The sequence below is a fragment of the Puma concolor genome, chromosome A1, assembly GCF_028749965.1.
Source record: "Puma concolor isolate L17-30 chromosome A1, mPumCon1.1.hap2, whole genome shotgun sequence".
In the NCBI taxonomy this organism is placed as follows: Eukaryota; Metazoa; Chordata; class Mammalia; order Carnivora; family Felidae; genus Puma; species Puma concolor.
The window spans coordinates 162,618,646-162,636,614 of NC_141667.1; the positions used below are offsets into that span (position 1 = coordinate 162,618,646).

General features: G+C 44.0%; 1 protein-coding gene across 2 annotated transcripts in view; it reads right to left on the minus strand.

The window, feature by feature from the left end:
* The window catches only part of MYO16 (myosin XVI), a 620,603-nt gene that overhangs the window by 210,388 nt on the left and 392,246 nt on the right, over nt 1-17,969 (minus strand). For both annotated transcript variants that reach the window (XM_086708430.1, XM_086708429.1), the window contains exons 17-20: nt 12,123-12,234; nt 8,840-8,957; nt 7,969-8,040; nt 5,268-5,409 (exon numbers count right to left, since the gene is read on the minus strand). In XM_086708430.1, coding sequence (XP_086564556.1) covers nt 5,268-5,409; nt 7,969-8,040; nt 8,840-8,957; nt 12,123-12,234 — 444 coding nt within the window. The remainder of the gene's footprint in view (nt 1-5,267; nt 5,410-7,968; nt 8,041-8,839; nt 8,958-12,122; nt 12,235-17,969) is intronic.

The window sequence follows — 17,969 nt, forward strand, 5'->3', positions numbered from 1 at the left end:
AAAAAAAAGAAAAAGAAAAAGTTCACTGCAGTTCAGAGCATGTATTTTGTTTACAAGTTATAAAAAGTGAATAATGAAAATGCTTGTGACTTCTCAAGGCGCTGTCCCATTCCCAAGCCCTCCTCTACCTTCGACCCAGAGAAACCCAAGATGCACACCTGGGGAAGTGTGGGGGCTAGATCGTCTGTGCTGTGAGCCTGCCCTGAGGGGGCTGCCCCAGCACGGGTGGCATGTGGGCAATGAAGGAAGGAAGAAATGCTCTTCTCACACCCTGAGGACTACAGGGGGAAACCTGTGAGGAGCCAGGAAAAGGTCAACCGTAACCATTGTCCAGCTACAGGAAAGTACATCTCCCATGGGAGCCCTTCCCTTCCTAGAAGGCCGTCAGCTACCACACAGAGAGGACCCCCACCTTGGGACACTTTTAATTCCTGTCTCAACACTGGATATTTGGGGACGCAAAGAGTTCACAGAACAGTGATTTGGGAGCAGAGCAGCCTTGGGACCTATCTCTGTGTTCCCCAGGGTCATAAACATTGTCCTCAGACCACACTCTTTAAGGGAAGGTGAGGCATAAGAACACATGTTTTCATTACGCCACAAATAACACTTATTTACTAGAGTGGTTACACCAAGACACGTAGTAATACCACAGATTTGAAGAGCTGTGGACAAGTCTACTTATGTTGACACAATAGAAGAAACATTTTCTTGTGGCCAACATAGTGTGGTCCATCATGCTGCCTTTTCCGATCAGAGATAAATTTAATGTCTCCCTAGTATCTTTTTCAAAAGGTTTGTAATTTTAGTAAGTAAAAGAACAACAAATACTTAAGAGCAAGACTTTCTCTTGTGACTGTTACACTAAAAATAGCCAACCAATATCGCGAAATGGAGAAGGATTTCTACGATGATGAGGGAAAATAAATCATGGAAGTAGGGAGGTATTAAGGAAATGTATCCAGAATCCTCTCTATGTCACAAACTTTGTTCATAAGATGATGTTCTGGAACACAGCGGGTGGGGCCCGGAAAGAAACCTACTTAGAGCTACAGGAAGACTCGTGGACAGGAATATAGGAGACGACAGTCCCCAAGTGTTTGCACATCACATCTGCTATCACAAGGCAGACAGGGGATTGAGCCCACTTGGGAAGCGGGGAATCTTCAAGCTGCCGGATACTGCTGTTTCCCAGTCAGGTGAGCTACCTCCGTGGGGAAAAGAGACCCTGGAAATCATCTTAAAGACTCCTGAGAAGAGTAAGCAGACCTCAACGTTGGTCTGACTGCAGTGAACAAAGTGTCCGAGGGAAGACTTCTCTTTGGGGAGAAGGGCTATTTCCTCAGGAAGGACCTGGACAATACAGCTTCGGATTTGCTGAGAAAAAACTGGCCAGTGAAGAATGGACTAGAAGGCCAGTGTTTCCAGTATTCTTGGTGGTGGCCAATTGTCTACATACGAAGTTATCGGAATCCACATATGGATGCCCACGTGGTTTCAACATGGAATTTGTCTATGGCTCCATCAGTCACTAGATGTCAGCTGACAACATGCAGTAGAGTCGAGGCCAAGTAATACTAGAAAAGTCACATACAAGGTAACTACTTTATCAGTGTTTCTATAGAAACTATTCTATATTACTTTAAAATCACACTTTCATTGTTGAAGATTGTCAACTCAATGTGAACAAGCAGCAAGTTGTGAGTAAACTGTAAGGGCCTCCTGCATATCTAGTGACCACACCTTGAGGCCTGCAGGAGCGCAGGCCCATCACACCGTAAGACAGATGGGTTCAGCTGTATCCTTTGGGAAATCCAAGGAAAAGCGACCCAGCTCACTCAGCACAGGAGTCCCAAAGCCTACGTGCCTTCTGGCATCAGATCGGCCTTCGGTCTTTCAAGCCGATCAGCTCCTAAATGAGCACTCACATCTTGTTAAGTAGAGATGCTTCCTCCTGGTCCTGGGGTTTCCTCTCACGGGGGGACGTTCCACCGGCTGTAAGTCTCCTGGGCTCTGCGGGAGCACCATCCCCCACCGCGACGTGAAGGAGGAGGCCCTGGCAGGAGGCTGGGGGCTCTCCTCCCGGGGTCCCTGTTGGTCTGCTCCCAGCGCTACCTCCGAAAGGCCAACCGGGACCACCGGGCAAGCCGGGCCTCGGGAGGGCAGAGGTCAGAAGCAGCTTGCTCACCGTCGGCAGGCGCCTCTCGGCTCTGTTGTCTCCTTCACAGACTCCGTGTCTTGGCTCTTAATGCCCTACTCGACTGTCTTACTTCTTGGTTGAGGATCAGACATGAAGGTGAGTGCTATTATATCCTAATGCCCTCCAAAGACCATGAAAGCACTGAGTGAAGAGCTGCCATTCTGACAGATTGACAGGCTATAGGACTCCCTTCACTCTACAGGTCAAAGTTATAGTTTAGAAAAAGAAATGTCTTGGAAAGTGGATTAAACACCGACACTCTGATCTGTGTAGGCATTCTCAAAGGCAGGTGCATCGGAAGGGGGGATAAAGGAGCTGGCTGTCCACGCATCGCAACTTTCCAGAGCTGACGTTGCTTCCACAATAACATGTTGTTCTTGCCTATTTCACGGGATTTCTTCTTTTTCCTTTTTTTAAGTGTGTATTTATTTTTGAGAGAGAGACTGCATGAGCAGGGGAGGGGTTGGGGGAGGGCGTTGACAGAGGATCCAAAGCAGGCTCTGTGCTGACAACAGAGAGCCCAATGTGGGGCTCGAACTCGTGAACCGTGAGATCATGATCTGAGCCAAAGTCAAGCGCTTAACTGACTGAGCCACCAAAGCGCCCTGACAGGATTTCTGCTGAAGCTGATTGATACATATGCACCTTGTGAACACAAAAGTTTTAAAAACTGACAGAGGTATTATATTATTACACCATATGTCATACTATACATCATATACAATATATACGTCATATAATAACATATATAATACATTATGTATATTGTCTTTGTTGCTATTTTTATCATTATTCCTTTTTGCCTACTTGCACCAAATCATTTTCAACTAATCCCAATAAATAAAGCTTTAGCGTGTTTCAGTTTCTGGAGTGCCCTGACCACAGAGTGTGACCCCTGGACGAAAGCTGCCCCAGCCAGGTGGGTCCCTGGTGCGGGTAGCCTACAAAGACATGAATACCATAGCGCCCCGCAGGTGGGGAGGGGTCTTCGCTGTAATCTTACTGGCGAGATACTAGCCAAGCAGGTACTGCAAAGGTTGCTGTTCATCCTAATTAACTAATCATCAGCATCTCCCACATCATACCCCAGGATTTCAACTTAGAAGCGGTGCTATTTTGAATCTGGGTAGAGAAAGTAATTTTTTTGCCGTTCTGCTGTAATCCAGGAAATGGGTCCAGCATTCCAAGAACAAAAATGTCATCTGCTTCAATTCTGCTTGACTTCTCTTAATAACTTGTTACAGTACATCTTATTTACAGGGATTCTTTCTTGCAGAATTCACCAAAAAAAAAAAAAAAAATGTGGCGTGAAAGATACTCCACTTCAGCATGAAGGGCACTCACCAACTTTAACCATGGGATACACATTTCTTATATAATGTTTCTGACATGATTACACATTTCCAAAAAGTGGGGGATTCATAAATAATTGAAACCTAAGTTTATCCCAGTGTTGAGACCTCTCTGAGACTTAGGAAATGGGTCTGTAAATCTACAAATCCTTAAGCTTTGCATGAATTTCAATGAGTTAGAAACACTGCAAACATAACCTTTCTTTGCAGTGTTTTGAGATTTAAATTTAGGTTTGGGTGACCCAGGGGAGAAATGAGAGTGAAAAAAATGCGAAATTTGACTCATCTGAGAATAGTATGTCTTCTAAGTTAAACTTGTAATACATTAAATCACTTCTAATTTCCCACTAATCCCTGTCTTCATTCATTTGCTTAGTAAAGAATTTTAAAAGATAGCACTAACACCACAAATTTACATATTGACACAGCAGCAATATTCCCACTGAAAGGGAAATATTATGCTTTCCAAGGTTCGTGTGTATATATTTTTCTGTGTGTGTGTATGTAGTCAAACAGCAAGACTACGTATAAGTTTTTCCAATTATATACATTTAAGGCTCTGTTAGATTTAAATGTCAAATGGAAATTTTCTAGAAGTTTCTTTGTGCGGCCGGATTGATAATATTAATTTTTTCAATGTCAATTTCAGCAGCGTTGCCAATAATTTTATACAAGATTAATTTGCAAGACTTAGCATATTAGTATCATGCTGTGAATAATCTCCATATTTAAAGGAAAATTACAAATTAACTGATAATAAATAATTAAAAACCAAGAATCCTCACCATACCAAACTCTAAGGTAGAGCCGCTAAAATACAGATAACAACCCCCACCCTGCACTCCCACACTGTGCTGTGCACGTGCGGATCAGTGTGCGGTGGGATTTCTAAGTGTACATTTTAATGAGGACTTTGATACCCCTTTGTCCGTGACTCTTCTGAGAGGTCCATGTTTCTTTAAGAAGCATCCATTAATACATGTTGGTTCTAGTGTTTTCCAAGAAACCGCTAAAGGCAGCAATTTTTAGGAAACTGGTGGAGAACTCTATGTGGGCAACAAAGACATTCTCAAGGGGTTTCATTCAAAGACGAGCACACGTGTGAATTCTGCTTTCAATGCTGCTCAAAGTCATTGTTAGTGACAAGAATACTAACCAAGTATGCCATGGATGACTATAATTTTTAGACCATAAATAGTTCTGAAAAGCTACCGCTTACGGGCGAGTAAGGCTATGAGTCAAAATGATAACCAGAGAGACCTTTCGTCAAATAATCCACAAAGTGAAGAAACTAGGAAGCATCACTAATCTGAAACACATCATCTAACTGGTCCTAAGACAGACAGGAACTCCTCAACAAATGTAAGTGCTTTATATATTCCTTAAAAGTATTCTTGCCAGATTTTTTTTTTTTTTTTTTACATTTCTCATGCTCAAAAGGCCATAATATACCTTCAGTCCAGAGAGGATGCATTTGTATCTCCATGCATGAGATATGATTTGATTAATTCATCAACGGGTGCCAGTCCGGGGAGAGGGTTTAAATCTCTAAGAAACAGTCAATAAAACCCTTTAGGTAAGGTCACTTGTTCAAACGAAATGTTTTAATGATAGTGTAACTTGGGTGTCATGCTGGGTTACAAAGCATCTGTAAGAGGGGAGCCTTTTAAGTCGGCTCAGGACTAAGAGTGCAGACCTGTGTCCGTCCATCCTACCTGCTGTGCTCCTCTTGGCTCTGGAGGCAACAGTTCATGGTATTCACCAAAAAGCTAAACAAACGACCGAACAGGGATTTGGCCAAGAGATCTCGGTAAAATTCAGCCATCTGTACTGTGTGTCGTCGAATGATGGTGTCTCCTAGGACAGCAGAAGGGAGAGGAAAGAGAAGAACGAGGTTCCCCTCATTTAGAAGCAAACAGCACCGTGCACGTCACATAGCCTCACACACCAAAAGATGTTCAAAACACGTGATAACTCTTATAAATGAGGTCTCTTAAAATGTTTCCCCAAACGAGTGCCATGTACGTTGCAATCTTACTTGCTACAAACACTGAGCACGGCTTCCGACCCCCATGCAGGCTGTGTAATTTCCTTTCTGTTAGGGAACCAAGGGTTGGCAGGGCCCCTCTTAACAAGCATCCAGATAACAGCTCACTGGTTTGACTATGAATCCTCCCCAAGGCATCTGGAAACCTGGCCATTGGGGAAATCAGTCCTATTTTAAATATTTTCAAAGACATGGTCCAGCTAACCAAAATGCGAGTGTGGAGTTTGGGAACAAGTTTGGGCCTTCGGGCAGAAATGTTTATGTCATTCTCTAAGACATGGGAATCCAAATCTTGAGTGATAAGGCTTTTAGAAGAGAGTAGACTAGAGAAGAAACCAAGAAAAAAAGGAATCAGTGAGGAAGATGTGGGGCTGAGCCTATGATAGCTTCTGTGCTGGAGCGCAGAGAGGAGCAGGGGGTCCAGGATTCAGACCGTGTGGCCGTGGCCAGCCTGGCTAACTTGTGCCACTAGGCTGATCAGGGAGTTAAGTAATAGGACGAGGGCTGTGTGAAATGACAGCCGAGCGTTTGATCGGTGGAGATGCAGACTCAGGAGGAGAGCTGCTTCTGAGATAGGCTGAGATAAAAGAAAATAAAAGGGGGGGGGCACCTGGGTGGCTCAGTTGGTTAAGCGTCCGACTTCGGCTCAGGTCATGATCTCACAGTTGGTGAGTTCAAGCCCCGCATCAGGCTCAGCGTTCGGCGCAGAGCCTGCTTGTGCTTCTCTCTCTCCCCTTCTCTCTGCCCCTGCCCTACTCTCTTTCCCTCAAAAATAAATATACTTTCAAAAAATTTACAAAAGAAAAAAAAGAAACAAAACAGCAGGTAAGGAAGACTCAAGGACCTACAGGTTCAAGGCCACCAAGATCAACAAACTAAGTGGCTACGAGAGCAGGTGTGCCCTTGCTGATATCATAGAATTAAGGTCCCTGGAGTCAACATGATGGAGGGTGCTGGAAGGTGAGTAAGGACAGGAGGACAGTGTAAGCAGAAAAACCTGCCTGTAGTAAATTCTAGATATTAATGGTGAGTTCAAGTTTTCTTTAAAAAGTCACGAGAAATGATGAATTTGGAGAAGTTCAAGAAACTTAATGTAATTGGATGCAAGGGCTGGTACAAAATGGCTCAGAATACAGCCTAAGTTTGGTGGGCCCGAATCATAAAGGGCCTCCTGGGCCAACCCAAAGAGATGAGGTTCGCTCTGGAAGGCCTGGGAGCATCTTTGAAGGGCTGATATCCATGGATGAAAATCCTACTTGCAGAATACGATTCAGAAAGACCACTCCTGAAGCAGTGTGGAAGGAAGCCAAATGAGATGAGACCAGACAAAAGATGAGAGACAACGTCATTCGGTGACCAAGGGAAGGAAAGATATATTGAGGCAGCGGTGATAGAAATAAAGAGAAGGCAACGAGAATGGGAGGGATTTGTGGAGTAGAGCCGGCTTGTGTCTGGTCTAGTCGGTGGAGGAGGAGAAGGAAGAGGTAACTGAGTGGACAATGGGCAGATCCATACAGTTCCGGAACACGGGGGGAACTCTCTGAAGACAAGGCACAACTGATAAGCCACATACCTAAATACCTCCAAGTAGGTCCAAGAGGAGAAGCAGGTAAAGACAGTGGTGATTAGAGGAAAAAAAAAGACCAGCTGGAGGGTGAGTCCTTAAACTTTCAATATGAGGAAGCGGGGGAAGGTGCTGATGTATGGGGAATAACCAAAGGGCATATAGGAAGACCACTGTGTTTGCCCACTGCATAGACACGCGTATGGCACGGAGATTCCCCGTGTCCACACGTGACACGTAGGCATGACAGCACTGGGTTCTAATCCCCAACAGGGCGTTTACTAGTGATCTGAGGTGCAAAGCTATTCATCCTCTTTGGATCTCAGTTTTCTCATCTGTTAAAGAAGGAAATGGCGAGGCCCCCTTGGCAGCCATTTGTGAGGATTTTAAAAGTCTGGCATTTACGGCCCGTGGCACATTTCCCATCAGTTTGTAAGTGTCCCATAAATGGGAGCGATGATTAGGACTTAAAACATAGAGGGTATCGTGGCACGACATACACAAATGGTTCCGACGACTCAACTGAATAGATCCTCTTGGGCTGATGACTGGATTTGTCTAAAATGACTGACCGGCTAGAAAAGGTGACTGTTTCATCAGAATGGTCTCTCAAGAGCTTCACGAGCTTACAAGGCAGGGTCATAATTGCGTGAACAGATGAGTTCATAAGGCTTTCCGCGTTTGGCATTCAGTCCGTGGGGGCAGTCACCGGAGGTGGGGAAAGGCAAGGCGGCATTGACTTTCCGTGCCTCCAAGATGGCCACAAACTGGACAGAATGAACGATCAGAGGAGGGTAAAGCTTACCTTTAAAATACTGGATATCCGTTGTTAAAGCGGATACCAATTCATCAGGTGACACTTGCAACAAACCAGCCACTGAAATGAAAGCAGCGTTGAAAAAAATCAAGTTAGAACGTATATATTTTTGATGGTGAGAACACCGTACTTTAGGGCCATCGTTGATAAGTTTTACATACGAGGAACTGTGGGTATTAAAGAAAACTGAACGGCCACTTTAATTATCAAAGTAAATGAGAGCAATCGCTTGGAGTTATCAAAACATTACTGAGTTGGTTGGGCTCCTGTATTAAATCACAACAGGTTTTTTTTTTTCCCCTCCTCGCCCTCACAGATGGCCCTGAATCGTTCTCCCAGTCCCTGGTTAAATTACTTTGATATGAGGTGAAGATATGATGTTCACTGACAATCTGTGGTTTTAAGGTATTTTGAAAAAACCTGGGAGTGACTAACAAGGCTACTTCAAAGGGGAGAGAGAGGTTTTTGGCAAGACCTCTGAAGGCAAGTAATTATATTGTTTAAAATGTGTGGTTAATAACATGCCCCCAAAATACACTGGGCGGCAGGGTGGGGGTGGAAAATATTCAGAACGACATAAATAAACCGCAGGATGCACCTAAAAATCAGCTCTGTAAACATGGTGGGAAGCATGAGAACATAATGTGCCCACTGCTCTTCATTCCCAAAACCATTGAAAAGAAAGAACAAAGTGGATACAGCTCTTTTATGATTTTTTTTATTATTATTTTTTTTCCTGCTCTATTCTACTCCCAAAGAAAGCCTTCTTCCCCCTGCTTTTCTGTACTGTGTCTCCATCTACTGGCCGGTCTGCAAAACTGCACACCCACGAGGTTAGAGAGAGATGTGCTCCACTGACCTTGTTCCAGAAGCTGGAGGTCAGAGACAAACGCGGAGTTGGCCTCGGTCAGAGCAGTGAATCGAATGTCTCCAATGTGCAAAATTGCTGCTAGGATCACAAACAGATTCTCTACCTCCTACGCGTTTTAGAAAAAACAGAAAGCGGAGAGAATTGCTTACAAGAAAAGATAAGACAAATCCTTGAAAAACCTAATAGGTTAAAAAAAAAAAAAAAATCAATGCTGTGAACTCCATTAGTGGAGCTGGGATTTTTCAGATGCCGGGGGTCTGGCGAGAGAACTACCAACCTTCTGCTCAAAACCAAAACCTCACAATTCAGTGCACATTTTGTCTACATCAATGTCTCTGTTCCTTAAACAAAAAAAAAAGGTGGTGGGGAGGAAGTGACGTTCTGATATAAATCAACAGCTTCTTGACAAATCTCATAATGAAAACTGGATCACCGTGTCCTGAGTCTGGCTGGCTGGACCTCACCGGGGCGGTCAGATCGCCCGCATCCTCCCAGAGCTGGACGCGGAGGAGGCTTCCTTCCAGGATGCCTGCTATATGGTGCGTATCTCCCAGTTACCTCCCCTCTGAGATGAACCGAGGCTATGATGACAGAACTTTTCACTCCTGCTGGAAAATTCAGGAAGGCACAATACAAATATCTATGCCTAGATAAAAAAAATGCTAATTGTGTTTTTAAGGTATTTTAAGGAAAACAGAAAGAAATGGATGTTTGGCCAGAGCCACCTCTGAGCAGAAGGTAGAAGGAAGTAAGAGAACATTTGTTGAAAGACGGTATCTGAGAATGTGGAACTCTGCATAAAGAAAGAAATCAGACCTTAAATCTGGCTCGTGGACCGCCATTTCGTGGCAAGAATGAAACATCAAGGGAAAGCTGTAGGCTAACAAATACACTTCTCTAGAAGAACAAATATTTAGTATAACGACATCAATAGTAAAGCTGGTTAGGTTCCACATTGGGCAAGTGACATAGTCTTCAAATCCTCATTTTTCCAGTCTGTAATTTCGAAATAAAGAGCTGCTAAAGTTACTAAGAATAGGTCTTATTCACTTTATACATATATAGGTGAACATACAGCCCTGGGGACTTCCATGAATTTCCTCCAGAACTTCTGTTTTTCACCACAAAGTATAATTCTATCATCTTGAAAGTGAGAACACGGACAAGGACGGTCTCTAAGTAATTTTTCGGGTATGATACCGTAGGATTGTGGCAATACTTAAAAATGGGCTTGGTAACCCACAAATTACAGATGACGGTTTCGAGTTTTATTCAGTTATGCTCGTTACAACAACATTTTACTTCTTACACGACCTGACAACTGCTTCCTCCCTTTTCTAATAAATCCAGTAACTTCTCAGTAGCTTTTCCAGCGCCCTGTGAGGTAGGGGCTCTGCAGACGGGGACAGGAAGGCTTTGTCCTGACCTCAAGGATCTCACAGCTCAGCAGTGGAGACATAGTGCGACAGTCGGCCACACTACGGATTACCGTGTGCGGAATCTTCTGCCCTGTGAGCAGAGGCCAGGGACGCTGCCCCGTGTCTGCCTGGACCCAACACCAATCCCCCGCCGTCCCGCTGGCCGGCGATGGCGGTGATGACAGAGGTCGCAGGTGGAGGCACCTTAAAGGACAAGTCTGGATTCAAGGACCAGATATACCTTTCTTCTAGCCTTACTGAACATGATCTATCCTCATAAGTGCACTAAAATGTCCCCATACCAGACATCCTAAAGGATCACAGTGAAACAATTACTTTCATGTCTTTGTTAAAAGGCACACATTTCTTTTACCAAAGAGGCTGTTAAATTCTCTCTTAGCTACCTCAGGTGGAAAGCACATTTTGGTTGCCCTGCCTTTGAGAATCAATCATGGATTTTTAAAGCCCTGTTTCCAGGCAACGGGCACTTTGGTAGAATGGTTCCTTATCCACCTGTCTATGCCAGTTTCCTATAAGGAAGCAGACATTTTAGGCACAGAAGAAGGGGGAAAAATAACCTAAAAGTACAACCGTAGCAAGTCCAAGGACAGAAACCTGCAAATAGGTTAGGACTTGCTAAAAGAAATATACAGATCGTACAATTAGGAAAAACCAAAAAACAAACAAAAAAAAAGCAACAAAAAGATACCATATGATTTATGTTGCTAGAATTCCCATCTCTGAAAGGGGCAAGGGTGAAGTGGCCAGAGCTGTTTCATTTAGGGACAGTCCCCATTTCCTTATCCCTCCCTCCCCACCCCTTCCTAGACCTCCGTGCCCTGTGGGCTGTGTCTATGTGGACTAGGGTGAAAAAGAAAAGAAGCAAAGACCCAAAGCCATCAACTTACTGCCCTAAGAAAAAGGACATATTTAACTCTATGACTAAATCTGGGTTTGGCCACTCCAAAGTTACCCATGCAATCTTACATTCCTTGCTAGTGAGGAAGTCCCCATAATTCAAAATTACACCAAACTGAATGAGGAGGGAACAGCTACTGTGTAAGGGAAAGACAAATTTGAGGGAATTTTGAGGGCACTCCAGGCTTAGCTCGTTTCACATCTCTTGTCCAGGAGACCTGTGCTGTCCAATTCGGTAACCACTGACCACACAGGCTACTTAAATTTAAATGAATTAAAACCAAGAAAAATTAAAAATCCGTTTCCTCATTCACACTAGCCACATTTCAAATGCCCACTAGCCACACATGCACCTGCCATATATTGTGAAGCACAGATCGAGAACATTTCCATGACTACAGAAATTTCTACTGTAGAGTGGCGGTTTGAACCTTTTAAATTGTATTTTTCAACCTCATAATACCTGCAGGTGTAACTCTTTAAGAATAAGAACAAGCTTTATGTTGCACAGAAAACTTTAATGAGAGATTAGGTTACTTTTCAAAGTGATTCTTAGTAGCAAACAGTTCCTTGCCTTTGTTTTCTCTAGAACTGGTCAATGTAAAGTTCTTTGATCTGTTTTGCTCTCAGGGTTCTTCTGGTCAAAGGTCTCCTTGACCACCTTCTTGAAAACAGACGCTCCTCCTCTATTTGTCTAAACAGTATCTATGACCCTGGACCCCGCGTTCATGTCTACCTACCCTCCCCCCCCCCCCCCCCCCCGAGAATGTACATGCTAGGAGGCACAGACTGAGTTCTGTCCTCTGCTGAATCAGGAGTATTTGCAACAATATCCGGAATATAATAGGGACTCAGTAAATGTTTTTGAATGAAAGACTTGTGTAAATTAGGACAAGGTTGGTTTTCTCAGTGAAATATTTTATGATACGACTCACCATGTTACTGAAGCCAACTACATTCAGGGCTTGTTTCAAAAGAGCAAATTTCTCCCTGTTCATAGAATGCTCTGCTGTTGATACCTCTTCTGGTAGGGACTGGTTCAAATACCTGTTAGGATAAAAAAAGCACACAGCCTTATAGCTTGGCTTGTGGTCAAACTCCAGTGGTTAAAAGTCACTTCCGCCATATTTGGTCTCCAGAATAATAGAAGTCACCTGGACGTTGTGTGCCCTGTGTTTACAAGGCTTTGATACATAATAGCACATGATGTTTCAGGAAGGAAAAAAAAAGTTCTTGCTGTACCAGAACCTATTTACACTGTTTCACTTGGTTCTCACCTTACCTGCACCCTTCCTACGGAAAGGAGAAGGTCACAGGTGTTTTAGGCATTTCATATAGAAATCTGGTGGGTCCTATCACATGCTTTGTAATTAATACTTTTATTAAAGATTTTTAATTGCGAGTAATTTATTATTTCTTCTGGCCAATATCCTTTAATCATGCAGTGGCTGAGTAATTTGTTGATTTATTGCTCTCATGCAACAAACACATAGGGATCATTTCCCAAATACACAGCTGCTGGGGATATAGGTATAAAGGACACGTATAAAGTTAAAGGGCTCATTCCTGGACACTCAGCAACAACAAAAGCAAATGTATCCCTATGCTCAGGAAAGAGAGAATATAATATACAATATACAGTATGCAAGTAGAATAATGGAGATGAACAAGAGGTGTTTGTAAGTGTTCAGAAAAAGGACGGAACCCAGAGTGGATAAAAGTCTACAAGACAGGAAGAGGCTTCCTTTCCAAGAGCCAATACCTGAATAAGAATTTTCCAAGCAAATTCAGGACTTAAGGGTGCCCCTGGAATACTTAGCAACATGTACAAAGGTACCCAGCATTGACTGTGCCTGTGGTGTATGCAGGAGCTCAGGTATGTTGGCAAAATGGTAGCCACGGGTGAGAGAAGCAGAAATTGGTGAGGTTGGAGAAGTAGTCAGAGTTTTGTCTCTCTTGCAAAAGAGCTTCCCTTAGGTCTTAGAAATGATGGGCAGTCCTAAACGTCTTAAAACGAAGAAATGGCATGATCAGATCAGTGTTTGAAAAAGTGTTCTGATAGCCCAGGAAAGATTACCTGGAAAGGGCAAGGGTGCTGGGTGATCCAGGGAGACCAGCAGTGGTGAAGAGGAGGGGAGACAGGTGCCCTGGAGGCAGGACTGGCAGGATGAAGGGATAGACTGGAGACAGAGGAAAGAGAAGAGAGAGGCATTAACGAGGTTCTGCAAGATGATGTCTCAGGAAACAGGGTAGAGCGTGAGCTCATTGAACCAGAGTGTTCTCAGCAAGAAGGATATGTTTTTGAGAAAGTCTTATATTTTATATTGGTCAGGTTGACTTTGAACACCTTGTTGGGATTCCAGTAGAATTCCAAAAAATAATTGGCTGTAAGGACCTGACATTCAGAAGAGACTAGAAAATAAGATCTGGAAGTCATCAACATGCAGATGACCAAACCCTTGTGACTGGATGAGCTCACCCCAAAGAAGATGCTAACATTTTCGGGATGAAGAAAGAACTGAATGTTCAGGAAGGGAGTAGGAAAATTAAAACAAGCCAGAGCCGTCCAAACAAAAGGGTAACATTTTCAAGAATGATTGATAGTGACAGAAAAGAGACCGTAGACACAAGGAAATGGGTGGTGGTGTGGGGAAAGACACAGACTGCTGTTGATGGTGGGGCCGTGAAGACTTCTCTTCCCTCAGTGCTAGCTCTGAAGCATGCAAGTGAGGGAGTCCAGCCCCCTGGGGTGGGGACTGGGAGAGCCTTCAGAAGATTTCCATGCTGAGTTGGAAGCCCACAGAAGATCCTGGATGGAAGGCTGACAGAAAGGGAGGTGTAGGGGGTATGAAGAGCAGAAAGTTGCCAGAAGAGGGGCGCCTGGGTGGCTCAGTCAGTTGAGCATCCGACTCCGGGTTTTGGCTCTGGTCATGATCTCACGGTCATGAGATCGAGCCCCAGATTGGGCTCTACTCTGATGGAGTTGGCTTGGGGTTCTCTCTCTCCCTCTATTTCTGCCTCTCTCTCTCTCTCTCTCTCACTCTCTCTCTCTCTCTCAACATAAATACATAAAAACATTAAAAATAAAGTTGCTAGAAGGGAAGAGGGTTTGGGACTGGAGCACGGTGGGAGGGCATGCCTTCCACCACAGAAGGGACACGGCCTCTCGATGTGCCAGCTGAAGTGACAAACACGAGTCCAAAGGCTGCTGGCGTCTCAGAGCAGCAAAGAAACCAGCGCTTTGAGGCTTCAGTGTTTCGAGGAAAGGAAGAGGTTGGGTCTAGATGACTAGGCGCCGCTGGCTGGCGGAAGCTGTAAGAATCTGAGGTATTTGCTGTGGAGTCAGACATAACTGCCAAGCTGGGAGGCCCCGGAAGCCGAGTGGACGCTGTGCCGGGCCCGGAGGGAGCTGGAGCCCAGCTTACGTGGTGCACGCCCCTTCTCCAGGGGTCTCCTCCGCTGTCTGACCTGGGATGGCTGGGTTGGGGCTGGGGCAGTAGAACAAAAGGTCAAAGTCAAGGTCGTCAATACTAGTGAGGAATTGGGTGGGATGGTCAGTCATTTTGCCCAAAATGTGCAAAACTTTAGTGACTATAAAGGCTTGATTAAAGATAGGAAATTGTGACTGCTGTCCACTCTTCTGGTTCCCACCACAGTTTTCCATCCATCTTCCTGATGCCCTCTTTTCTCTCCCACTTACTTGTTGATCATCACAGAGGCTACTACTCCACTGTTCCATAAAAGAGACCAATGAACCTCCTTCAGAGAACTATGGGCTCCTGTTGACATTATAGAGTCCAATGTGTGAAATGCCACCATTTTAAGATTCTTAAAAAATAATCAGTTAACAAGCCCTACCTATGGGCATTTCAGTATTTCTTTAAGCCACCCCATCCCCCATTTTTCGTGTCCTTATGGTAGAGAATTTGCAGCGGCTACGACCTGCTCCGTGAAGCAGTGAGAAGAACCAGCATTTTCACTTCTGCTGAATTCTGGATGGAGGAAGCCAAGTGAAATTAATCTTAGTAGTTGCAGACTGGGCTGTTAAGAATGCAATGGTACAGGAGAAACTCAATCAAAATCGGATTGTAGAGGACAGTTTGCCTGATGGAGGAATGATGCTTTAAGTTCGGTTGTATGTTCCTCTGTGGCTTGAAAACTTGACGGCATGAAAATGACCAAAAGAAAACTAGAACTCAATGTCTTCTATATGACTTCAAAATTTCTCCCACTATTCAATCATGTCCAGGATGATTTCACCAGAAATATAGTTCTTAGCTGTTTACAAAACTGTATCTTAAAACGGAAAAGTACGGGGTGGCTCAGGCGGTTGAGTGTCCAACTCTTGATTTCGGCTCAGGTCATGATCTCAGGGTTCATGGGATGGAGCCCCACATAGGGCTCTGCACTCACAGCACAGAGCTTGGCATTCTCTCTATCCTTCGCACTATGCCCCTCCCCCACTCTCTCTCTCTCTCTCTCTCTCTCTCTCTCTCACACACACACACACACACACACTCTCTCTTTCTTTCTCAAAATAAATAAACTTTATTTTTTTAAGTTTATTTATTTTGAAAGAGAGCTCAAGCGTGAGTAGGGGAGGGGCAGAGAGAGAGGGAGAGACAGAATCTTCTGTCAGCACAGAGCCTGATACGGAGCTCAAACCCACAAACCATGGGATCATGACCCGAGCCTAAATCAAGAGTTGGACGCTCAACCGACTGAGCCACTGAGGCGCCCCTCGAAATAAATATACTTTAAAAGATTAAATAAAATAAAATGGAAATGTTACTATCAGAAAAAAATTAAGGTTTATTTTTTGAAGATTAGAAGTACTCACCTTCCCTTTGACATGATTTGTTAATGAAACCACAAACAAGCAAAGAGAAATACTTGAAAAATATGTCTAGGAATATATTACAACCAAGAATCTGGAGGTTTAGAATCAACTCTTATTTGACCCTTTATGATAACATTTTTTTTAAGTTTTTGTTTATTTATTTTGAGAGACAAAGAGAGAGGAGGTGGGGAGGGGCAGCTCCTTCACACTGTCAACACAGAGCCCGATGTGGCACACCATGAAAGTGTCTGATTCAACTTTTTATGCTCGGACTCCAGGCACGATGTGTGTGTGCACATGCACACATCTGTTTGACACACATGTGCACACACCTAAGCCTATTTGACTTTAATTTATGAAACGTCATGAATACATACGAAAACTCTGTAATCATGAGAACACATTTAGCTCTCAATAGGACTGCAGATAATTCTTTTTTTTTTTTTTTAATTTTTTTTTTCAACGTTTATTTATTTTTGGGACAGAGAGAGACAGAGCATGAACGGGGGAGGGGCAGAGAGAGAGGGAGACGCAGAATCGGAAACAGGCTCCAGGCTCTGAGCCATCAGCCCAGAGCCCGACGCGGGGCTCGAACTCACGGACCGCGAGATCGTGACCTGGCTGAAGTCGGACGCTTAACCGACTGCGCCACCCAGGCGCCCCGAGGACTGCAGATAATTCTACTAACAGTTCCGCAGAAAGGCAAATGACTAAATGAGGCCAAGTTAGAGGTTACACATCTTGAGTAACACTCTATGCTAGTTCCACTGTTCAATGGTGGGGGAAAGAAGTGAAAAGACATATTAAACAAGGGAGATGAAGGAAAACAGGAAAAGATTACCCTTATTTTTACCATGTGTTTAAATGTGGATTATTTAGTAGATAACTCCATTGTCTCTGAAGCAGGTAGGGACAAGCCGATTTAGCAGGTCAGTTATGTCCAAAAGTATAGAATTAAGTTATATGGCAGGCAAGTTGTATCCAGCCTGATTTCTGGAAATAGCAGAAATATCCCGCCAAGGAACAGATCAAGGCACCAAGTTTTTCTGAAGATGCACTTCCCCAGAAAAGTCTGTCTTTACTAAATGCACTTAGGTTTCATTAACAACAAAAGGACAAAAGCACTGCGGAAATTCGGTAGTCCCATTTTGTGGAAATTTTGATAACACTGTTATCAACTATATGAAGTGATGTTTTTCAATAACTTTAGATTCTTGATCATAGGTGTTGTCTGAATTGGTAACTACAAGGAGACTTGTGAACTACTGCTTCTCAGCAGACCTTGACTCTGCCACTGTCCCTATTCATTTCTTCCCCCCGAATTTCTTTTAAATGTTTGAGAGAGTGAGAGAGAGTGAGAGCACTCAAGTGAGAGGAGTGACAGAGAAAGAGGGAGAAAGAGAATCCCAAATAGGCTCTGAGCTAATCAGCCCAGAGCCCAAGGCGAGGCTCGATTCCACACACCAGGAGATCATGACCCCAGACACAATCAAGAACTGGGCGCTTAACCAACAGAACCACCCAGGCGCCCCCCTTCTCTCCAAATTTTAATAGCTAGTTAAGCGTGGCCAATCCTTCTCAAGGCAAATTCTAGGAAAACTAACTTTCTAGGTTCCTCATTGACGAATCATACAAAAGTCCTAATTGGTGTGAAATGTGTTACTTGATAATGTTCTATTAAACAGGACTTTAAAAGTAGGTCAGGTACCATATGTTTTCACTTTTATGTGGATCCTGAGAAACTTAACAGGAACTCATGGGGGCGGGGAAGGAAAAAAAAAAAAGAGGTTAGAGAGGGAGAGAGAGCCAAAGCATAAGAGACTCTTAAAAACTGAGAACTGAGGGCTGATGGGGGGTGGGAGGGAGCGGAGGGTGGGTGATGGGTATTGAAGAGGGCATCTTTTGGGATGAGCACTGGGTGTTGTATGGAAACAACAATAAA